A 20,600-nucleotide genomic window follows, 5' to 3' on the forward strand; every position below is an offset into this window, starting at 1 on the left:
TAGCCTGAATACGCCGTCATTCTGTTTCTAATCAACACAGCTTTAAAATAGCTACACTTTTGCACCATCTCCTTCCCAGTTTTAGTACTCAGCAGTCTCATGCATCACTAGATACTCACCACTGCATATGACGTAACTCCTGCATGACCACCGTTCACATTCAAAACACATCCCATGCTACAGCTTAATCATATTAACCCCATTAATTTTGTTAAATGCTAGTGGAAAGTATGCAAAATGGTAGTGTGTGATACCCGTGTCAACTTGTGCATTTTCTCCAACTCATGTAATTTCTGCTTAAAGCAGCATGAGTGATGGCCTGAGCCAGGAGAGATAGGCAGAGGTCAGACCTGTCCCACTGAGCAATCCAGATTTGCAGTGGTCTTCAAAGCAGCTGTATCCTCTCTCCAAGCAAGGGGTAGTCAGCAATGCTTTAGTCCAACCAACCATACAACAACTCATCTGGAAACCATCCTACTATAATAGTTTTGCTCAGGAAAGTCATTACAGAGCAAAGGCACAAATCTGGCCAGCCAGAAAGAGGGACAAAATCCTAAGTGTGAGCCTCTTCAAGGGGCTGCTAAAGGGAAGGGAGAAACCTGAACACATTTCAGGCAGAATTAGGCAACCGATGAGCTGATTCCTTGCCTGGATGAACAGCAGCACTGTCCTGAACTTCCTACGTGCTCTTTCCATTTTTTACATACCCTCTATGCCCTAGCATACGTCCCAGTCCACTTACAACCACCTTCACTACAGAATCTCCAAGGTGCCATATTCAGGGAGAAAACAAGGCCCCAGCTAAACATACGGCTTTTATGTTACACACTACACCCCTCTTGCCTGGCATAAAAAGAAATTAAGGACAAGAATCTCACGTGGAATTATATGCACACACACACACACACAACTTTTCTTGCATAAGTATCTGAATCAAATTTCACAGGAATATGTCTGTGTTACTCAGTAGTGCTCTTGCAACACACTGCCAAGCAGATTCATTTGGCCTGCTAAAAAATCTTCAATTCTGAGAAAGCTACTTTCTACAAAGCCAGCAACATAAATTCAATTGCATGGGCTCTCAAGTACGTACTGATACTAAAATGTCTTCCCTAGTGCCTCTCTTTTAGTCTTTAGATTTCAGCCACTATTTCAGACACCACTGAAAGAAAAATGTTGAGCCCTTTATATCTATATTGCTTAATATTTTTGTTTCATTTCAGCAGATTTCTCTTTTTGAGGAAGTTTAGAAAAAAATCAAATATGGCATAAATACATCTTTCAGATAAAAAAATAATGCATATCCTGTCGTAACAATTTTTTAAACAAATTAGAGCTAAAATACATTTGAGACATAAGGAAAATTTTCACAGTGACCATAACAACTTTGTTTCAAAGTGGTGCTTGTGGTAAGATATTTTGAATCACAATGTTTTTTAAAGGGAATGAGGAACAAACAAAGCTACCGGTTTCCACTCCGCATACAGCAGAATGAATGAGCAATGCCCCGAGTCACTAGAACTCTTTTGAACTAATGCCCACCACTGAAAGTGAGCTCAGTTGCAAATGAACTTACTAGTGAGAAATACTGGTCTACACAAGAACTAAAGAAACCTTATCCCTCCCAGATTGCCCCATACTCAGTGGCTTTGACTGGGAAGTGCAGGGAGCACCTTCCCCATTATTCTTCCTCTTTTCTTCCCCTGTGCCTTTGCTCTCTGGTCTCTGTGGCACTCTGGTAGGGAAGAATGAACCACACTGGAAATACAGATAGTTGAAATACTCCTGGTCACACTGAGCAGAGACTACATCAAGCCTATCTGATGTTGGCCGTTGTCAACCGTGGTAATTCCTATGGTTGCATTCACCTGTAAACAAGCATTTTCTTTCACTCCCTCAGGAAGAAATGAAGAAAGCATAATTGATATGTCACTTGAAAATTACCCTCAACAACATACCAGTGAGCTGGCTGCTGCAGAGGTCCAATTAACATAGGACTAACAGGGAAAAAACTGGTATCTGTTAGTGCAGCTTTTTCACAACTAGAATGAATTATGGAGACTAGCAAAGAATGCCTCTATCTAGGACAAGTTTGTCCCCAGACAGGTTATTATACACAAGTATGCTCCACTGAAGCTGTATGTGCAAGCAAAGGTCAGATATTTTTGCCATCACGCAAACCTCAGTGACTATAAAGTATCCAACCCCTGTAACCTGGCTTGCCCTTTTAGAATAAGACACTTGCAAAGGCATTTATCAGTTCAGTATGATTGCAAAAAACTGTGTCAGTTACTGTGCACTTTCATATTTGCTCTCTTTGATAAAGCACTGGAATTGTGGGGGTTTTTTAATAGCTATTTTTGCAAAGATTTAGAAAATGCATGAGAAACCACTTTCCAAACTAATTTGATAACCAAAATGAAGTCTTACAGGAAATTCATAATTAGAAACAAGGAAACATTAAAAAACTGCAAGAGATCATATTTCAGTGTTTTAAGTAATTGTATGGCATCCTTTACCACCTAATATTAAAAAATAAAGTTGAAGACTGGAGAAAATAAAAAAAAATAGTTCTGCAGAGTAAGATAACTCAGACTTTTTTACTAAAAAAACCCAAATATTTTTGATTATTCAAATAGTAATGTTTATATTGAGCTGCACTGAGAAAGGGGGAGGTTCTGTACCATGAGAACCAGGTTCATTATCACACAAATTTTCTTGTGTGACTTAAGGCAAAAGTCTCCGTTCCTCAGCTCCCCACAAAGGGGGGGCTTTGTTAAGAGTAAGGATCGGAGTCTTCAGATCCTTACCCAGTTTAAAGCTCTTCATGTGTGTAAAACCAAAAGTATGGCATGAATGCAGAAAGTTAAGTCTTTATGCTAGTGTCAGTGACTCAGGGCCCAATTTATTGTGCTAACGCAGCACTTCTTGTATCATCTTCCAAACAGCACTCTTCTCCTCTCTAATGTCTGAACAGCAAACCAGCTCATCGGTTGTTCTCACAGGTGTTACAAGTAAAAGTTCAGTGTATCAGGGCACAGAAGAAAGAAATGTTCCTCTTAGATTAATTAAATGTAATGCGCTATCTTAATATTGGTTTTCAGGAGAAGGCAAAAATTATGTCACAATTAACAAAAATGCTGACAAATCAATAACCAGTAGCTTGATTTTGATGTCACCTCTGCTCCATCTTCCTCTGGAGAGACAAGTCACATGGAAACAGCACACTTCATTCTCATTCTCTCTGTCCTTTCCCCACCCCAACCACCCAATGCAGGTAACCCGTATCTGTGTCTCTCCCCTACCCCACACGATGCAGGTAATCCAACGTCAGCAATAGAGGCTTCCAAAACACCGGCTTTTATTCCAACAGTAGCAAATGAAGGAGGAAAACACTGGACTGTTAATGAAGTCAGAGCTTTGATACGCATATGGTCAGACAAAAATATCCAGCAACAACTGGAGGGGACAGTAAGAAATAAAAGAATATTTGAACAGGTTGCGGCTAGACTTCAAAAGTTCGGAATTGACAGGGACTGGAAGCAGTGCAGGACAAAATACAAAAATCTGAAACATGAATACAAGAGTGTAAAAAGTGCCCAAGACTCAGGGAGTACAAGTAAAAGTATGAAATTTTTTAATGAACTGGATGCTATTCTGGGGCACAGCACCATGGAACAAGCAAGTAAATCAGATAATGATGAAAGTGAGAGGCCTCCAGAATGGACAGAAGCAAAATCAGAAAAGGACTCCATAGGTAAGTACTTCAGCTACCCATGTATCATCTAAAATTTTTAGTTTGCCAGCACTAGAGAGGCCTTAAAAGAACTAAAAAAAAAAAAGCACCCAGCTACATTAACCAATTGGGGTGGGGGTGGTGGAAAATTTACTATGGAAATTTACTATTTTGTCCAGTTGTTCACTTTACATTATAAGGTAATCTTTCAGATAGATTGATTCTTTTTTTAGTAGAATTGAGAAGCAAAAAGAGGAAAAAATGATGAAGACATAGGATAAGATAAAATGATATAGAGACCATTCCAGTCAAAATCATGGCAGAAGAGACTGTTTCCAGCTTAGATAAAAAATGTGGATGAGATGGTCAGACTGTGTTACTAGAAAAATGAAGACATTGAGCAAAAGAAGTTTGTACTTATAGACATTGGCTAAAAACTTAACAATTAAACTGTCTTTCTCTTATGATCCCCAGTGGCCCAGTTTTACCAGCCTTTGGAGCAAGACTTCCAAACTAGTGAGACAACTATTGTGAAAATAGCAAAAAGAATAGCACCAAGAACGCTGGCAGAGCTTGCCTTTGTTTTTGTGTGGTTATTGATGAATAACTTGGTAATGGATGGATTAATGCAGAATTAATTAGAGTAGACTGATGAACCTACACTACTCAGGAGTTAAAACATTTTTTATTGGTATGTACAACCAGAAACAGGCCTGTTGTTTAAGAACAGAATTAAACATAAAACTCTATTATGCAGTAAGAGTCTTACACTGGGGATGATATTACGGTGGCCAAATATAAGACTAGAAGTTAGTACAGTAATGGAAGAAGTCAAGAAAAATAGAGCACAAAGACAGTCTCTGGCTGAAAACTGTGAGAGCATTTTGGGGAAAGGTTCACTCTTCAGTTGCTGTTTCTGTGCTCTTTGCTAATGCATCTACTACTGCCTGCTGGCAGAAAGAGCATCCTAGGTTGGACAGATCTTTTGATTTGACACAGCACAGCTGTTCTTATGTAGTACACAAATGCAGTGCCCTAATTAACATAGCATTATTTATGCAGAAATGCCTGGAGACACAGGTGAAGAGGACTCTGTTAGTAATATGTCAGAAGACCTACGGGTTGCAGATATAAAGAAAGTTTCTGACTCAGGTAAACTGAAAAGTCTTCTATTTTATATAAATCCCTAAATTTACTAAGTTAAGCTGGATTTCTAAAATAAGTATCCACATTGTAATGACGGTTAGAAAATGCAGAGGCCTAAAAAACTTTTAAGCAAGAGATAACATCACAGCGATAACCATACTTTCAATAAATACAGGCACACATGCACATTTACAGTGCTTTGCTAAATTTGATAAAAACAGTCCAGCAAGTAATCCAAAGATTTATGACCCAAGGTGTAAAGAAGAAGAAACTATTGGTCTAAGCAAGTTGAGTGCAATGTATTACTGCATTTACTTTTACTTAAACGATGTCTTTACTTTTACTTAAACTATGTCTTCCCAAGGATTAGAATTGTTTGGTCTCCTGTGCATAAACTAATACGGCATTCTCTTTTTCACAATATAATGTGATCAGTATTTAATATAATTGTGTAAATGCTCATGTCAGGGGATGAAAACTTAATTTAAGAGTATCACCACTAGCACTGAATATGAAGGTCATACTCTTTACAAGGAAACATGGTTTACGGAGGACCTTATGATCTCTTTCAGGTCTAAATTAGGCGTTAAGGAGTAGTCTTACAGAATTTAAAATGGTCTAAGGTGAACTCAAAAGATTTTAATGTCAAATTAAAAATCTTCTGACAGATAATGTTACAGTAAATACTACTCCAGAGAATCTGGCAACTCTGCATATAATGAAAGAAATAGCTGTGACAAGTAAAGCCATGGTTGATCATAAGAGATAATTTGAGGTATACTGGACAGTAGTAGTCTTGTTTTATCGTTCAAGAGCAATTACATTTATTAATTTAAATTTACTAACAAAGAAATATATAACTGGCCTTTTACCAGATCATTAGGGAAAAACGGATTGTCATGAAAAGTGCCTTGCCTACAGGGACCTCATTTTGACAGAAACGAAGTATATAAGAAATGATAAATAGTACTTTGTGGGATCCAATTAAAACTACTTGTAAAATGCATCAAATTCCATTTCTCCCCATCAACAAGTAAAATTACTACATATACACAAACAGTAGTAAGACACTATAATAATACATAGATTCAGCAGTGTAACTAAACGGTCATCTGACATAGTTTTCAACTGCCTGCAGCTATGTAACATTGTAACTTTTTAGACTGCAATCTTCCAAATGAGTTATTTAATATGAAGTTAACTGAATACTTCTAGTAAAGTTCCGAGTACTCATTTTTGACTCTTTAACATTCCTTTAGGATACGTGTAGGTGTTAGACATCTACAGCTTACCGTGGTTACTATTACCTTGTCAAATATATGTATTTTAACTGCATATTTTGTTTGTTTCTGGGTAATTGTAATTGCAATCTGATTTTGTGGGGAAAGATTAAAATAGCTAGTGTTTCAGAAGTGTCTCTGGCTCAGCCTATCCACTCTGAAGACTACCGTTCAAACTTCTGTGGGGAAAAAAAGGCAAAACCACAGCACTTCATCACGAAAAGATGCAGTTTCAGTTTCCAAAATTCTTTCCCTCACTCCCAAAAGAACCATACAGACTCAAATAATTTCATCGCAGGTCGTAAAAAACACCTAGACTTTAATGTTATTAAAGGTAACATAATTAGGTATTATATAAAGCAGAGAAAATATGCACGCTTTTTATGTTACAATATCATGGAGACCCTTTATTCTCTAATTGTGGTATATGCCTTTCCTAGACAGTTCAAATAAATTTAAAGTGCAAAACTGGTAGGTAAAGAGATTGTATGTACCTCTATTCATAAATTTACTTGCTGATAAATAGTGAAGAGGCAGTCAGGCAGGGATACCATATTACATTGGTTCTTTGATATCAGTAGATGTCTGACAACCGATAGCCTTTAGGATGTGACTCCTTAAGGACTACTCCATATTCAACAGAACTTTTGTAGAAAACCGTTTCTCAACAAGCATGTAATTATACTTTATATATACATACTCATGTGCTTTTAAAAAACATCTGTAAAAAAAAAAAAAGACATAAATAAGAATTCAAAAATTCTGTTAATGTTGTATCAGGGTCTCTTCCTAATTGGTGCATGGAGTTAACGTACTCTGCAGTCAGAGTTATACGTACACTTGTCTAGTTATACGTACACTACTAGCTAGCCTGGGCAGCCATCTGCTTTCTGGCAACAGCAGCTGCATAAATGTGCAGAGGCGCACAAGCTCCCTCAGAAGTGCATGTGCTTCTCACGACCTTACATGTGGATCTGTTATTAACCAAGGTAACATCATCGCCACTGCCAGTCTTTATAAACAGTCCAATCAGGTTTGCCATACTCTAATAAGGAAGTCAAAAGACAAATGCACCAGTTTCAGGAAAATACCTAATTATTTGATGTTTCATGGTATTGTTTTTCTCCTCTGCCCACATGTATTTGCTCAAATGCCCACCTAAGAAAGAAAAGACGGAGGTAAATAAATCCTTACGCGTTCTTCTACAGACTATTAGGGGTTTACTGAAATTTCTCTCGCAGCATTGCCCTGGAGTAGCTTTCTCAGCAGACTGGCCAGCAGAGGGTGCAAGAGCTTCACAGCAATCACAAACCCATTTAGGTTTTTGCAAAAGCAGCCTAGGAAAGGCTAGGGTCACTGTAAATTTTTCTCTTTTCTGGTAAAAGATACCCATATTAAATCAATCTGGAAATAAAACCTTCTGTAGTCATTTTGACTGATGTTTTCTATTTCATGGGATCACTTTTAAGGACAGTTAATTCCAGAAATGTATTCAGAAGAGCAAATTGCTTCAGTTTGCACAGGCAGTAGTCAGTCAATTTTAACTCTGTATACATGTATGTTCCACATGTGTCAGACTTTGCAGTATGACTATAGACTGTGTATAGGTGTTTGATTAAATCTGAAGTGCCAAGGGAAACAACAGTGGAGATGAAAACAAGATTCTAAGAAATGCCAGTAGCCTGATGTTCTTAAAAAATAGCTACAGCAAGTATTTTGCTTCAAACAAATTACTTTTCTTGTGATTATTTTTTTAGGATTTTTGGTGCTCTGCGTGCTTTACTAATGCCCCTCTCATGACACATGTGGAGTAAGTCATGACATTGCCAAGATACATTCCTAAGCAAGGGCTTTTTAAAAAGTGGTTGTTTAAAGTCAAGATCTTAAGTCAGTACATACTCACGCACTTACGTTGGCTTCTTTTGAACGTTTACTGCTGCATGCTTGGAATTTTAAAATGTACAGACATAAAGTCAAAAGATAATGTTTTAATACATATGCCTTGCACTGGTGTGAAGTAGAGTCTTTCAGATAAGTGCAAAAGCAAAAGTTCTTGATTATTCCCTGGCTTAGCCCAAGGCATACTTGGGCTGCAGATACAAACTCCTAACTGTGCATCCAGAGCTGTCTGCATCCAGTCTCATAGACCTGCATGACAGAGATGCAAGCAACTTTGCAAACTGTTGGAGAGTAAACACAGGCCACAGATTGAAAACATTTCCCTAGCTTTGACATTCCCCACTCTGCTTTTATACTATACAAGACACACATGAGAGTAAGGATTAGGAGACAAATTACTAATCTTGCCTCATGAGCCAGAAAACAGGATAAAATAGTGATAGCAACAGAGTGCCAAAAGAGAACAGAGCTTGTATCAGTCTGAGCAGGTAAAAGGAAAGACTGCGACAGCATTGCTTTGATGGCCTTGTGAGCAATGCTTCAAACACAACGTAGAGATTAAGCGTATTTGCTGGCAACTGTCTATAGCTTCACTAAACAATGTGGACGGAGCCACTGTGTTTTATCCATGCCAGAAACTGTCGATGGTTTGTTCTGTTTGGCTCAGTCTTGCTCTCCTCATGCCTCCCCCCCCCCCCCCCCCCCCAACTCTGAATGGTGGCTTAGAAGAAAAGCCAGGCTCCCTACCCACATTCTTGGCTTGCCAAGTTAAAAAAATACAAAGGCGCATGATGCCAGTCACGTCATAAAGAAATTCTAATGCAAACAAGGCCATATTGATTTGGGGGGTAATTTTTAATAAAATGGCTCTAGATTATGCTTTATTGCTCAATGTTTAGGGGCAATATTCTTGAATGGACTGAGAACAGGCTGGGAGCCAGAAACTGCTCTCATCGATCTGCAGTGTGGCCTTCACCATTTAATCTCTGTACAGCAGTGTCCTCACCTGGAAAGGAGGATGGGAAAGACCACTTGCATCATCCGCCTGTCCATCTGTCCGTCCCAGGGCGGAGGGGTGGAGTCCTCCCTTAAACACCAGAGGGCCAATGGCAGAGGAGCGGAGATCTCCTCCCCGTGGAGGGGAGCCCAGGGACACCTCTGTCACCCTGGCCCTCGCCAGGGCCCAGCTGTGTGATGTAAACCCCTAAGCAAGCCACAGCAGGGGGGATGCTCTCAGGACAGGCATTTAGTACTTTATCACGCAGGCAGGCAGCCTTGCAGGTCAATCATCCAGGCACAGCGCCCTGATGCAATGTCAGGACCCTTGCCCCTTCTGGGGCTAAATTCAGTGACTCTTGGCATCAGTCGCTTGGGAGTCTTTCAATAATTTCAGTATGTCTTGAAGCACTCCTTATGAAAGTCACCATCTGTTCTGCTGCACAGAGGTTCACCAGTTACTACATATCTTACAACCACGATCAGCGAACCATTCTACAAATTCTGAACCAGCTTTAAATAACTTAAGAGTTTGCACATTTAATCCATAAACCTGTATTATGCAGCTGTTATGCGGTGTCCTGGATTTATTTTAATATATAAGTACATACACTCTGCTCTTAAGCCCGCTACTGCAGAGAAATGGCAGCTTTAATGTATTAAGAGATGAAATCTTTAACAACAGTTATCATTAACGGCATTCTGAAGTTAGTGACCCTCAAGACATAACTCAAGACCTGTTTAGTTAATAAGAACTCTGTAATTTATTTTTTTTTTACAGAAATCATTGAAGATGAGGGGGACTTTGCCAACTCCACCCCGGCAGCTCTGGAAGCTACACAAATAAAGAAGGAGACGATTGACATAGGTAGGTCAAGACTGTGTTTTGATGCTTATAACAGCACATTCTTCTTTACTGGAAACTGCAGATTTCTAAGGTTCGTATGTTATTCCTGCACATTGTACTCGGTCTAGTTCTACGTTATGAGAAAATCTGTTTTTTGTTTGATTTCATAGTGCAAAAATGCATAAACACTTATTTCTCCTTATCCCAATTAATAACAAGATCTAATTTTCCCAGACAACATACTCCTTGTTATTCTAGATGTGATGAGTCTGCATTTGATTGTGACAAATACTGTTCTTTTTCATACACAGTTGCTATAGAGGATAAACTGGAGAGCTTAAATACCTGTCTCAGAAACACTGAACATTTTATGCCTTGTCTTGTCTTTTCAAACTACTTCATGACAGTGCAATTAATTTCAGACTATTCACTATCAAACAATTGCCATAAATGTTTTGAACTATTTTACAAGTAAAACTGAAATCAGAGCCTCAGCAATATGTAGAAGTCATACGTTCAATGACAAGTATTCATGAGAAGATTAAAAATGTTAAAGTCTAACATTACAATACAGTAGGGATATTGATCTTCTAGAATAAATGAGCATAGAAACCATGGAAGGTCGTGAAAAAAAGGCATCAGAGGAAATAACGATGACATTGAAATCTATTCACCTGACATACTGGATCAAAATATACTTTATGGTACTGCTGTTTACACTCAGAATTTAATGGAAAGAATAAAAAAATCTATTATAATGGTTCTGTGAACAAGAATTCTTTGCCGTTTTACACTGAAAGTTTCTACCATAAGAATATTTCTATGGTATGTGTCGGTATTTCTGTGACTAAGGCAGGAGCTTCCTTCTCAGCAATTATGTTATCTGGAGTTTGGGTGTTGAGACCCGCTACCCAACACAGCTTTTACAACTGTTTGCATAGGCTGATCCTGATTATGAAAGACAACTGTAAGGAGTACGACACTGAGGACAACAACAGAGCAATGCTGTCACAGCAATGACACACAGAAACACAGGTTACATTGAGGATAAAGTGAAGCTGTGTCCCTGAAAGTTTAGAGACATAGCGAGGTCACACTAATGCAAAAAGAAGAGTTCATACACAATGACACAGAATAAAATATCATGCAAATCAACTGACTACATTATACACACAAACTCCCTGTTCCTGTCATATAGTATCCAATTGAGAATAGTAATCACTCAAGTCAGCAGTACACAAGTGCCATTGCCAAAGGCAGAAAGAGATTAGAGAGCCAGCATCGTTGAGATAATGAGCACATAAATGAAAGCCATGGGTTTTTTTGGTAATAGTTAAAAAAAAAAAAAAAAAAATCACTCAAAAGCCCAGGAGTAGACCTACTGCTCCATTTTGGCCCCAGGCTGTATTTCCAATAGCTGCAAGTGTTAAAGGAAGGTGCAAGAATTTTATTAAGAGTTATGGGGTAGCCCGTTTTTTGAAAAAAACACTTTTTTTCTACCACCCCAAGTAAATCATACATGCATGCTTATGAGAGTATAATTTCTGATTCTGTTTTCCATAGGTATAAAATTTATTCCTGTATATGGCTTATGAAAACAAGTATTTGCCAAATCACTTAAGTGAAAGCAAGTTATAAAGCAAATATGAATTCCAAATACTACTCTGTGCATATGTTAGCAAGTACCATTATAGAAAGCTCATCAAATGAACCACTGCTTATTTACCAATGTCTCTTATTTCTAACAGAGTCTAAACCATGCACTCAGTTTTTCAAAACATATATGGAATATTTACTTCTCCCCTTTACTGAAAACTGAGTTGCAGATAATTGGTCTATGACATCCCCTACCAAAATGATGAGAACTAACCTTTCTCTCCCTCCCAACCCAAAAAGCAATTCCATACAAAAATGAACTTTCATCCTTAGAGAAGTCCAAGCATGAGAAAACGAGCCCAGAGCCAGCAGAGGTGGGCTTTGATGTCCATAGGTGATTTCAAGAATTCTGAGGGCTTCTGAATTTTACTTCTGAAGGGAATAGTTTTTATGCTGTGAAAGAGTGCAAAGCTATTATAACTTCAGCTCTGCAGAGGGAAAAAAAAACTGGCATGTAGACATGCATAAAAATAATATAATGATGTTTCTATCCTGTTAGAGATGGAATTTTGAAGAGAACTCAAACGCTGGTAGTATAAAAAATAGTTCTTCTGTCTTCCCTGTTTTGTCATTTAAGCCACATAGAATAGTTTCAGATAGAGCCATCCCTACATATAGAAAGTGCAATTTAAGCTGAGGCTAAAGATTTCCACAAAAGCATTAATGGTTTGTCTTCCAGTTTTTCTTCTGCTTGTTTTATCTCCATCACAAAAGCTCTGTATCAGAGATCTGTCTTTCACCCAAAAGTAAATAAACATAGCTGTCCCCTAAAGGAAGGCAAAAGTATGGAACCTTCCCCACAAAACCTAACACCCCTCCTCCCAGAATCAGGGAAAGGCACGCCTCAAAGCCCAGCTTTGAAATCTACCATGGCAGCTTACTAAAATGGACTCTACACCAGGTTTTTTTTGTGGTAAAAAGGAGTCCTGAATAGAGGAGAACAACTAGGAATAAGGAGCAAAGGTGTCTTTTCAGTTTCTTTCTGCTGTACCAGGGAAACACACAAAGATCGGAGAAAAGCCCCATCAGCAGTATGAAATGCAGCTTATGCAAAATCACACTGCGTGCAGGTCTGCTGGTGGGTGCCTGTGCCTCTCACTCCTCCTCATCGCATCCCAATCACGTGCACAGCTTCCAAACTCGAGAGGGGGACAACGGTCTTCTAGGGCCCAAGTCCCTGCTCATTTCCTGACAGCAGTGGGGGAGCGTGCATGACCCCAGGAAGGGAAAGGCTGCAGTCCAAGCCCTGGTAGGCGTGAGTGAATCCGCAGACGCCTGCCCTGACAAATGGCACCAAAGCCTCACCAAGCCTGCCCTACCCACATCGCCTAGGAAAAAAATGGAAGGCAGACCTGTGCTCCCAATGTGTACAAACATTCCGCAAATCGACTTATATGTGAGATACAAACCATCCACGTATGCCTACATGTTTAATCAAGTATTTTAAATCTGTGTTGCATCCACAGCTACCTTTTGGGGAACGCGGGGGCAGAAAGAAAGATAGGGCTTACGAGAAATGCCAATAAATAATTTGATTTAGGGAGGCATGTGGCAGAAGACTTAGTTATAACTAATGGGTTAGACTAACAGGTTATGACATTTTTAATTGAAGATAAGTGTTATCTGCAGAGGATGACAGTAATATTAGCAATTTATTTGTGTAAGTCCAAGTCTATTTTATTTAAAACTGTGTGTTTCTATAGATGATGATTCTATAAGCACTACCTCAGAAGACAGATCTTGTACGCCAGTAGCAAAACGGATGGTCGGGACAGGCGAGTATTAATTTCCATGCATTTATTTGAAACAAAATGGTAATTTGTAATTGTTGTATTGTAATTTCAGTACCAAAGCTGGAGCAACCAGATCTCTACTGTAAATACAACTCTACTTTTCTATTTCTGATGCCAGTCTAGCTTTATCACTAAACTTAAAAATTAGTTTCATAGCTCTATTCCCTGTCATGAGCAAAACTTGCATTAATACTGTAGTTCAACTTTGCATTCTATACTTATCTGATGAGTAGAATCTGCCTACTTCTGAAAACGTAGGTAAGATTTTTTTCTTCTATTGAATCCCCAGTGGCATTTTCATTTGCATGATATTTTGCCTTGCCATTCTAATTTGAAACCATACTGGAAAGCCATTTTCTTATCAATGCTGGTATCTTGTTGCTTTAAAGCTTAAGGCCTATTGCTTTCCTACACGTAGCACTTGGATACATATGTCTTTGATTTGACAACAACAGCAACAAAATTACACTGACAAAATGTTGAATTTTAGATGCCTTAGAGAAACAAGAGATTTCACTTGCTGCATATTTTGCATACTTAAAAGAAATATAATCATGTACGGATATCAACATTGTAAAGTTAAAATATTTTTGTAATGAGAGATTAATTTAAACATTAATTAATCCTTCATGTTGTTACCAAATCATTAGCTACGGCTACACTTTAATGTATGTATATTCAGCAATACTCAGTTGTTGTTTCATTTATATTTTCAGACAATCACATTCCCTTGGAAGAAGCACAAAATCACTTTAAAGTTATTACAGTTAATGATACTGGAGCAGGAAAACACTGGAGTGATAACGAAGTCAGAGCTTTGATAAACATATGGTCAGATGAGAAGATACAACAAATGCTTGAAGGGGCCACAAGAAATAAAGAAATATTTGAGGAAATTGCCAGAAGGTTAATGAAACGTGGTATAGACAGAGACTGGAAACAATGTCGCACAAAGTACAAGAACCTAAAATATGAATACCGTGCGCTGCAGAAGGAAAATGAGCATCTTGGTAATCCCAGGAGAAAAATGAGATTTTACGATGAAGTTGACTGTATCTTAAGAAGACAGCCTCTGGGTCCCTCGAGCTGGGGATGTGAAAGTTCAAGTCTCCTATCAGGTACTAAAAACTTCAGTGATGAGATAAAACGCTTAAAATGACACTTAAAGCTGCCTGTTGACCCATGCTGTAGGGGTGAAATATGTGGCCAGAATGGGGAGGGAAAATAACGGAAGAACCTGTATCTGCATGGTCACATAGGCAATATTCAGCAAATGGAAATGGTCTTTGGAGGAGTTTAGAAGTGAGAACATTAACAAGAAGTTAAAGCACCTGAAGCGTTCAGTGTTACTGGAGAACCTTTACGCTTTTGGAAGCTTAAGTGAGATATAGTGAAATGGTGCTAGAAAACGTGGCAGGTTTTAGAGGTGATCTAGCAGGCATGTAAATTCTTATGGATAGAGAGCTGCAAGCTCATACCATTTAGAACTGCAGAACTCGGTAACAATCGAGCCAAGTGCAAGGACTCCAAAAAAGCAAACTTCATTAATTCAATTCACACCACAGTCAAGGGAGAGAAAAATCCAGGGCAGTGATGTTTATTTGAGCAGTTGTAATTATTATATTCATTTTGCTAAAGCAGAATCAGTTTTCTAAATAGAGTTTGTTTCTATTTTAGTATCAAAAGGCCTCTGATCTAGGAACCACACAGCTAACCTTGTGTCCGCTGTAAGGGTTCTCATGACAGGCCAACTGCTCCAGCTCTCAGGGGCACCTGCCCCTGCTCCAGGTAGATCTGATGCTCTTGTAGAACCAACTTAACCACTGGAGCTTAAAGCTCAGTGAGTTATGGCAAACCAGAACTAATTCTGATTTTTCTCAATATGTTAGATAATAATTTGCAATGTCACAAATGTTAGTTGAGGGCTTGAACCATTTCTGCAGCAGAGGCTGGATGGACAGCTTGAGCAGAAATTGCTGGAGCCATCCTTAAGCCAGCAGTCCTCAGTCATGAATCAGAGCCCCAGTGGGGTGTCCAAGGGCACCATACAGTAGTGCCATTAGTTGGGGCTGGAATGACATCCACACAGCTATGGCATGACACCACTGCTTCTCACCTGCCTCATTCTTGTGCTTGATCACATTCTTAAGACAGCCATTTTCTTCCAAATCCAGAAACTGAAAATATTACTGCTCATTTCTCTGCTCTCCATGAGTGGACTTTTACACCACCAACAATATTTGAGCCAGCCTGGCTGTTTTACATTTTAGCATGCTGGAAAAGGACTGTGTAATCTGTGCTGTGAATGCTGATGCAGGAGACAGTAAAACAATAACCTTTCAGAAAAGAAGCTTTAGTTATTAAGCTGTTCAAGGCATCTGCCAAATAAATGTCTCTCCACCCTGAATTTGTCTGCCAGCCCAGTACCTAAGTTTTCTAGAAGATTCTCATTGCTCCAGGTCACCTGTCTCAATGTGTTTGCTTTTGTAGTATACAGCTTTTTGGTGTGTGACTGACTGTGCTTTGAGAATCTCTGCAAAATACTTAGTCACCTTGCTTTTCTCTTCTAAGTTTCAGTGGGAGATGTTACAGCAAACACAGGATCCTTGAGTATCAAGAGAAAAACGTGGAATGATGGTAAGAGCCCCTTACTTTTTAAAGCATCTATACACTGCTGTTGAATTGGATGTCAGATTCTAGTTTCCAGTACTCAAGCAGTTAAAAAAAGAAAATCCTAGAACTTAACACCAAGCTCCAAACCAACATTCTTCTCTCACCCTCAACAATCTGCAAAAGAAGAGTCCTGATAAAAATGTGGGCCTAAGGAAAACTGCAATTTCTTTATTTCAATCCTCATGCCTGGTATAAATGAGGTAAACATCAGGAAATACTTCTTTGATTTATAAGAATCAAGTGCAAGGAAAAGAAAAAAGTATTTAAAAAAGAAGTTGTCTTAATTACCTGTATTGCTCGGAGGAAAATGGGGACAATATCACAGTCATAGTTGTGGTTTCCTCATATTACACTATGTGTCAGTAAATGAGAGGAGAAATTACATGTTTAGACATATAATGCCTAACATGTAATGTCTAACACGTTGTACAAGAGAAAACAGGTTAAGACAGCTATTCCAAGGAGAAGATATGGTATAGAATCACTGAGAGACAAAAAAGAAGGGATGGATAGAAATATGCAGCGTGCAATCTGATATAGGAAAGGTCAGGAGCTTATTTTTCTTCCTATCAGAACTGTCAGTCCGTAAATAATCAAAAAGTCCAACAATGAGGGATGACAAACTTACTTTTTAGGAGGCTCGCCCCTGTTTTTAATACTAAAATGATGTCTTGTCTAGAGACAGATGAACACAAACAGATCCGAACACCACAACATTTCTGAATTCAACCTACTTGGTCCACCATCACAAACTGTACTAACAGGACTAACTATGTGATTAAATATATTTTCATTTATTGTCTGTTAGATAAGTACATCTTGCAGAAGGCAGTAGCTAGGCAAAGCTGAAAGTTTCAAATATGAGTGGTCTTTGCAAGGTCTGCTTCATTCCTGCTGGCCGTTATACAATGACCCCTTACACAACACCAGGCAGTGCCTGCCGAAAGAGCGTAACAGGATAGCATTAGGAAAATATAGCATGCGCTAAACTTCAGTGTCAGCAGTTCATTGACTTGTGCACTCTTAACTACATACTTTGCTTTTGTCCACAGAGGTGTCACCTGTTCCACTTAAGAAAAGTGCTTCTGAAAACACCATACTCCACTTCCAAAAACTATTAACAGAGAGAGTGCACACAGTAACAGAAGGCAAAAAGTTACTGTTAGAAAGGCTTTGTAAGCAGGAAGAAATGCAAGACCTCAACAGAACACAGCTGTATGCTGATCCATCAGCCATACAACAGGTTGGTTTAATGAACTTTCTACGAAATTAGCATGCAAAGAGATTCTCTCAGATAGTAAGAAGTTAGACTTATTTATGAGTGTAGGTCACCCACACAAGTACATGCTTGCTCCCCTGTAATATATTCATCTTCAGTCATTTAAACTGAAACAAGGTGTGAGTTCCCATCATAATCCTTAACGATGAGCTTTTAGCAGTGACGTCAGTTAGTCTAATAAAGATATAACCGCTGCCTACATGCCTTGGCTCACCTACATGCCACAATTAACAGGCTTAATTGGAAGAAAATATCACTTTGATCAAAGAAAATGCATACAGTTAAAATTTCATCCCATCATTTCCAATTATGATTTCTACGGCCTCCCTAGCAAGTTAGTCCTCTGCAATTAACCAAACAGTTGAAGCCATAAGAGAACTTCTTTTTGGTTAGGCAAGGCTGGTGGAGAACACACAACACTTAATTCCTTTATCAGCATTTACCCTCCTCCTAGCCTCGCCACCTGTCTGTGCTGGGGTGGGGGACCATCCCCATCTGCCCGCTGAAGGTATAGTGCTGTGCAGCAATGAACTGGAGAATTCAATGAGCCAGAAAGTAGACAAAGTTGATGCCCACCTAGAAGGGGCAGGCATGGGTTCTGGTCCCTGTTCTGTACTGGGCAAGGGGTCTGCCTTGTCCAGTAACCAAATGAAGTACAGAAAATGTAGAAACAGTGCAGGGAACAATGACATGGTAAGTGACAAATGCCATGCCATAACTAACCGTTACTCTGCAAAATCCTACTAGCTACTATTTCATTTTGTGATTGTATAAGTACTCTACAGCCTGTACTGCCTGCAAGGCATGCACTTCCAGAGTTTTCCTTTCAGTGTATTCAAGCATAACAACTAATTTCTGGATCTGTCATGTTTAGGCATAGACCTACACAGCTCTGCCAAAGCTCGGTCAGTTCTGGGCACACACAAGGGCACAACTGAAGTCAAATAGTCAAGTCCTTACTGCAGCAGCAACAGCCGCCAAGTTTTTTATACACAGAGGCCTGAATTCCACCCAAGTCCCTCTTCACAAAATCTTACACAAAAATATTCCTGGATATAATGCTTTGTTTCCTGCTCTATGGTTAGTTATTTTCTCGTTAATTCTTTCATGAGATACATTACGAAGGCAAATAATTTCCACCAAGGTAGATTTTATGTGCCATTTGACTATCATTTTTAAAACATTTCTGAGAAGTCAGAGAAAGATCCCTAGATAATCATAGTCTTTTGATCATATTCATTTATACAGTGACACGAACATACAGTTATTCCAGTGTATGCTTATCTACCACTTTTCATATTTGACATTGGTTTCTCAGCATAAACCTCCTTTGGCTTGTAATACTAGTATCATCGTTGGTTTAAAAAATCTTTCTTCTCTTTGCAATGAGTTGGTTCAAAGATACATCATTGAATTTATTACTTGCATACAGAACTGCTGTCTTTGGTAGGAGAGCAAGGGATCTGTCCCTGCGATCACGGCAGTCGGGTATCCTTCTAGAACATGCTGCGCCAGCTGAAGACCTCATCATTCCTAGCAGTACTAAGCTCACAGGTTACTCCTTCCATGTATGAACCAGAAAAATGCATGATCCAACCCTAATTCACTCTAGGACATTTAAACAGTTAAGTTCAATTTAGATTTAAATTAAGTTTTTAAAGTAACTGTAGTGAAAATAATATGGACCACCTACATGTTCTGCTCTACCTGCTCTGTTCCATGAGTGCAAGGCTGAAGTTGCATAAAGCAGCTGAAGCCCATTTGATAACTCACTGCAACAAGAAGATCCCTTTTTCTCCATGCTACTTTGAGCAATCTGATGCTTGCTGGATCCCCTGTCAACCAGTTCAGCTCACTAACCTGACACAAGATTAGCCCTGTTAGGAAAAAAGAAAGCAAATGGTTTTCCGTGTGAGTCGAAGCAGCCCAGCAAGTTCTCAGCTGTGCTAGCCCTGACTTGGAGCAGCTCAAAGGTTGTTTTTGTTGCAGTGTGACTGGCCTCGCAGAAGAAAGGCTAACCTGAGGGAGGCAGTTAGCACTGCAAAGGAGACAAACTGCACTTAAAATTCTGAGTGATGCACAAGGATCCCACTCTTTCCAAAACTTTGCTGTCATTCAGTACAATGTTGCCCCAAAAACTTTCTCTTCTTCCAGAAAATAAAAAATAAGCAGATCTTTCAAGAAATATGTATCTGTTTTTACATGCTGTTGTTCAGGTGAGAACTGCACAAAAGCACTGAGGCAAAGGATTGTCTAAATTCTTAGTAGGTCGGAGCAGAGAATTGCAGAGCACACTTGCAGTCTCTACTTGGAAACTGTTCATATCAACACTGGAGGGTAGACATGAAGCAAGAACTGACAGAAAAAAAAGAACACAAATGGCTTTCCAAGTAAAAGTTTTTTCTTTCCTCAGAAAACCTTCCAGACAGCGGGATTTACCTGACAAACGAATATCCAAAGAAGGTGGACTTCCCTTTGTGTGGGATTCCACTTCCATTCTGCTTTGTGGCTGCAAAGCATAGCTTGCTTTTTGTAATTGTTTTGTCAGAAAGCTATCTCCTTCTTTCCTGCTGTTCACATTTATTTTCGGTCAAAGATGGTAAGAGATGTCAAGTGCATGGGGCATTTGGCATCATCTAATATTGATGTGCTATTCCCATTTATACAGATAACAATTAATATACTTGAATATGTAGGATGTTGAGATAGATAAATCAAAGTGGCATCCAGACAACCTTTCTTCACTGCAGTTGTAGTTATGATTCCACATAACTTTTTGCCTAGAGACAAAATAACATGAATGTTGAACATTTAGAATTTCGGTTGTCTGGAGCTATGGTCTGCCTCCTTTTGACAGCATCTCCCGGGGTAGTGACAATGGGCTAAATAGAATGTCACTAGAGTGAAGGATTTCTCAAAAAAAGTCCCTTCAAAAATAGCACTAGTTAATCCAACTCATCCTTCCAGTGTATTTTTATATCCACTTGAGCTTGTGCTGTGGCTCTGCTCTGATCACAGCTTTACATTTATTACAGTCACACAATATTTAGTCTAGGCACAGTTACGGGTGAGTTAAACAGAACGTGGGACACCATCTGACACATGCTAAATGGTTATGTGTGAGAGCACTACGGGACGACTGAAAGGATTTGGGAGGAGAGGCCACCTTAGACATAGATCCACAACATGGTTCCTTTTTAGCAGAAAGGCCAGACCGAGTTGTTTCCATGTAACTGCTCCTGGGAATCTTAATATAAATTACATCATGAAAATGATCCAGCTTAAAAATCAAAAC

At 39.1% G+C, this 20,600-nt stretch overlaps 2 protein-coding genes across 4 annotated transcripts in view; one reads left to right on the top strand and one right to left on the bottom strand.

Annotated features, from left to right (window-relative positions):
* PPAT (phosphoribosyl pyrophosphate amidotransferase) overlaps window positions 1–20,600 on the bottom strand; it is a 49,843-nt gene that overhangs the window by 23,389 nt on the left and 5,854 nt on the right. The window lies entirely within an intron of this gene.
* The window catches only part of PAICS (phosphoribosylaminoimidazole carboxylase and phosphoribosylaminoimidazolesuccinocarboxamide synthase), a 42,076-nt gene that overhangs the window by 5,401 nt on the left and 16,075 nt on the right, over window positions 1–20,600 (top strand). For 2 of the 3 annotated variants that reach the window (XM_087735744.1, XM_087735745.1), the window contains 7 exons: window positions 3,320–3,757; window positions 4,799–4,888; window positions 9,839–9,925; window positions 13,264–13,335; window positions 14,070–14,471; window positions 15,925–15,990; window positions 17,079–17,269. In XM_087735744.1, the coding sequence (XP_087591870.1) occupies window positions 3,320–3,757; window positions 4,799–4,888; window positions 9,839–9,925; window positions 13,264–13,335; window positions 14,070–14,471; window positions 15,925–15,990; window positions 17,079–17,269 (1,346 nt within the window). The remainder of the gene's footprint in view (window positions 1–3,319; window positions 3,758–4,798; window positions 4,889–9,838; window positions 9,926–13,263; window positions 13,336–14,069; window positions 14,472–15,924; window positions 15,991–17,078; window positions 17,270–20,600) is intronic. The other variant, XM_087735746.1, reaches the window with a different exon arrangement.

This window comes from Nipponia nippon, unplaced genomic scaffold (assembly GCF_047370975.1).
Source record: "Nipponia nippon isolate SJK-2023a ecotype South Korea unplaced genomic scaffold, ASM4737097v1 scaffold_6, whole genome shotgun sequence".
Classification (NCBI taxonomy): Eukaryota; Metazoa; Chordata; class Aves; order Pelecaniformes; family Threskiornithidae; genus Nipponia; species Nipponia nippon.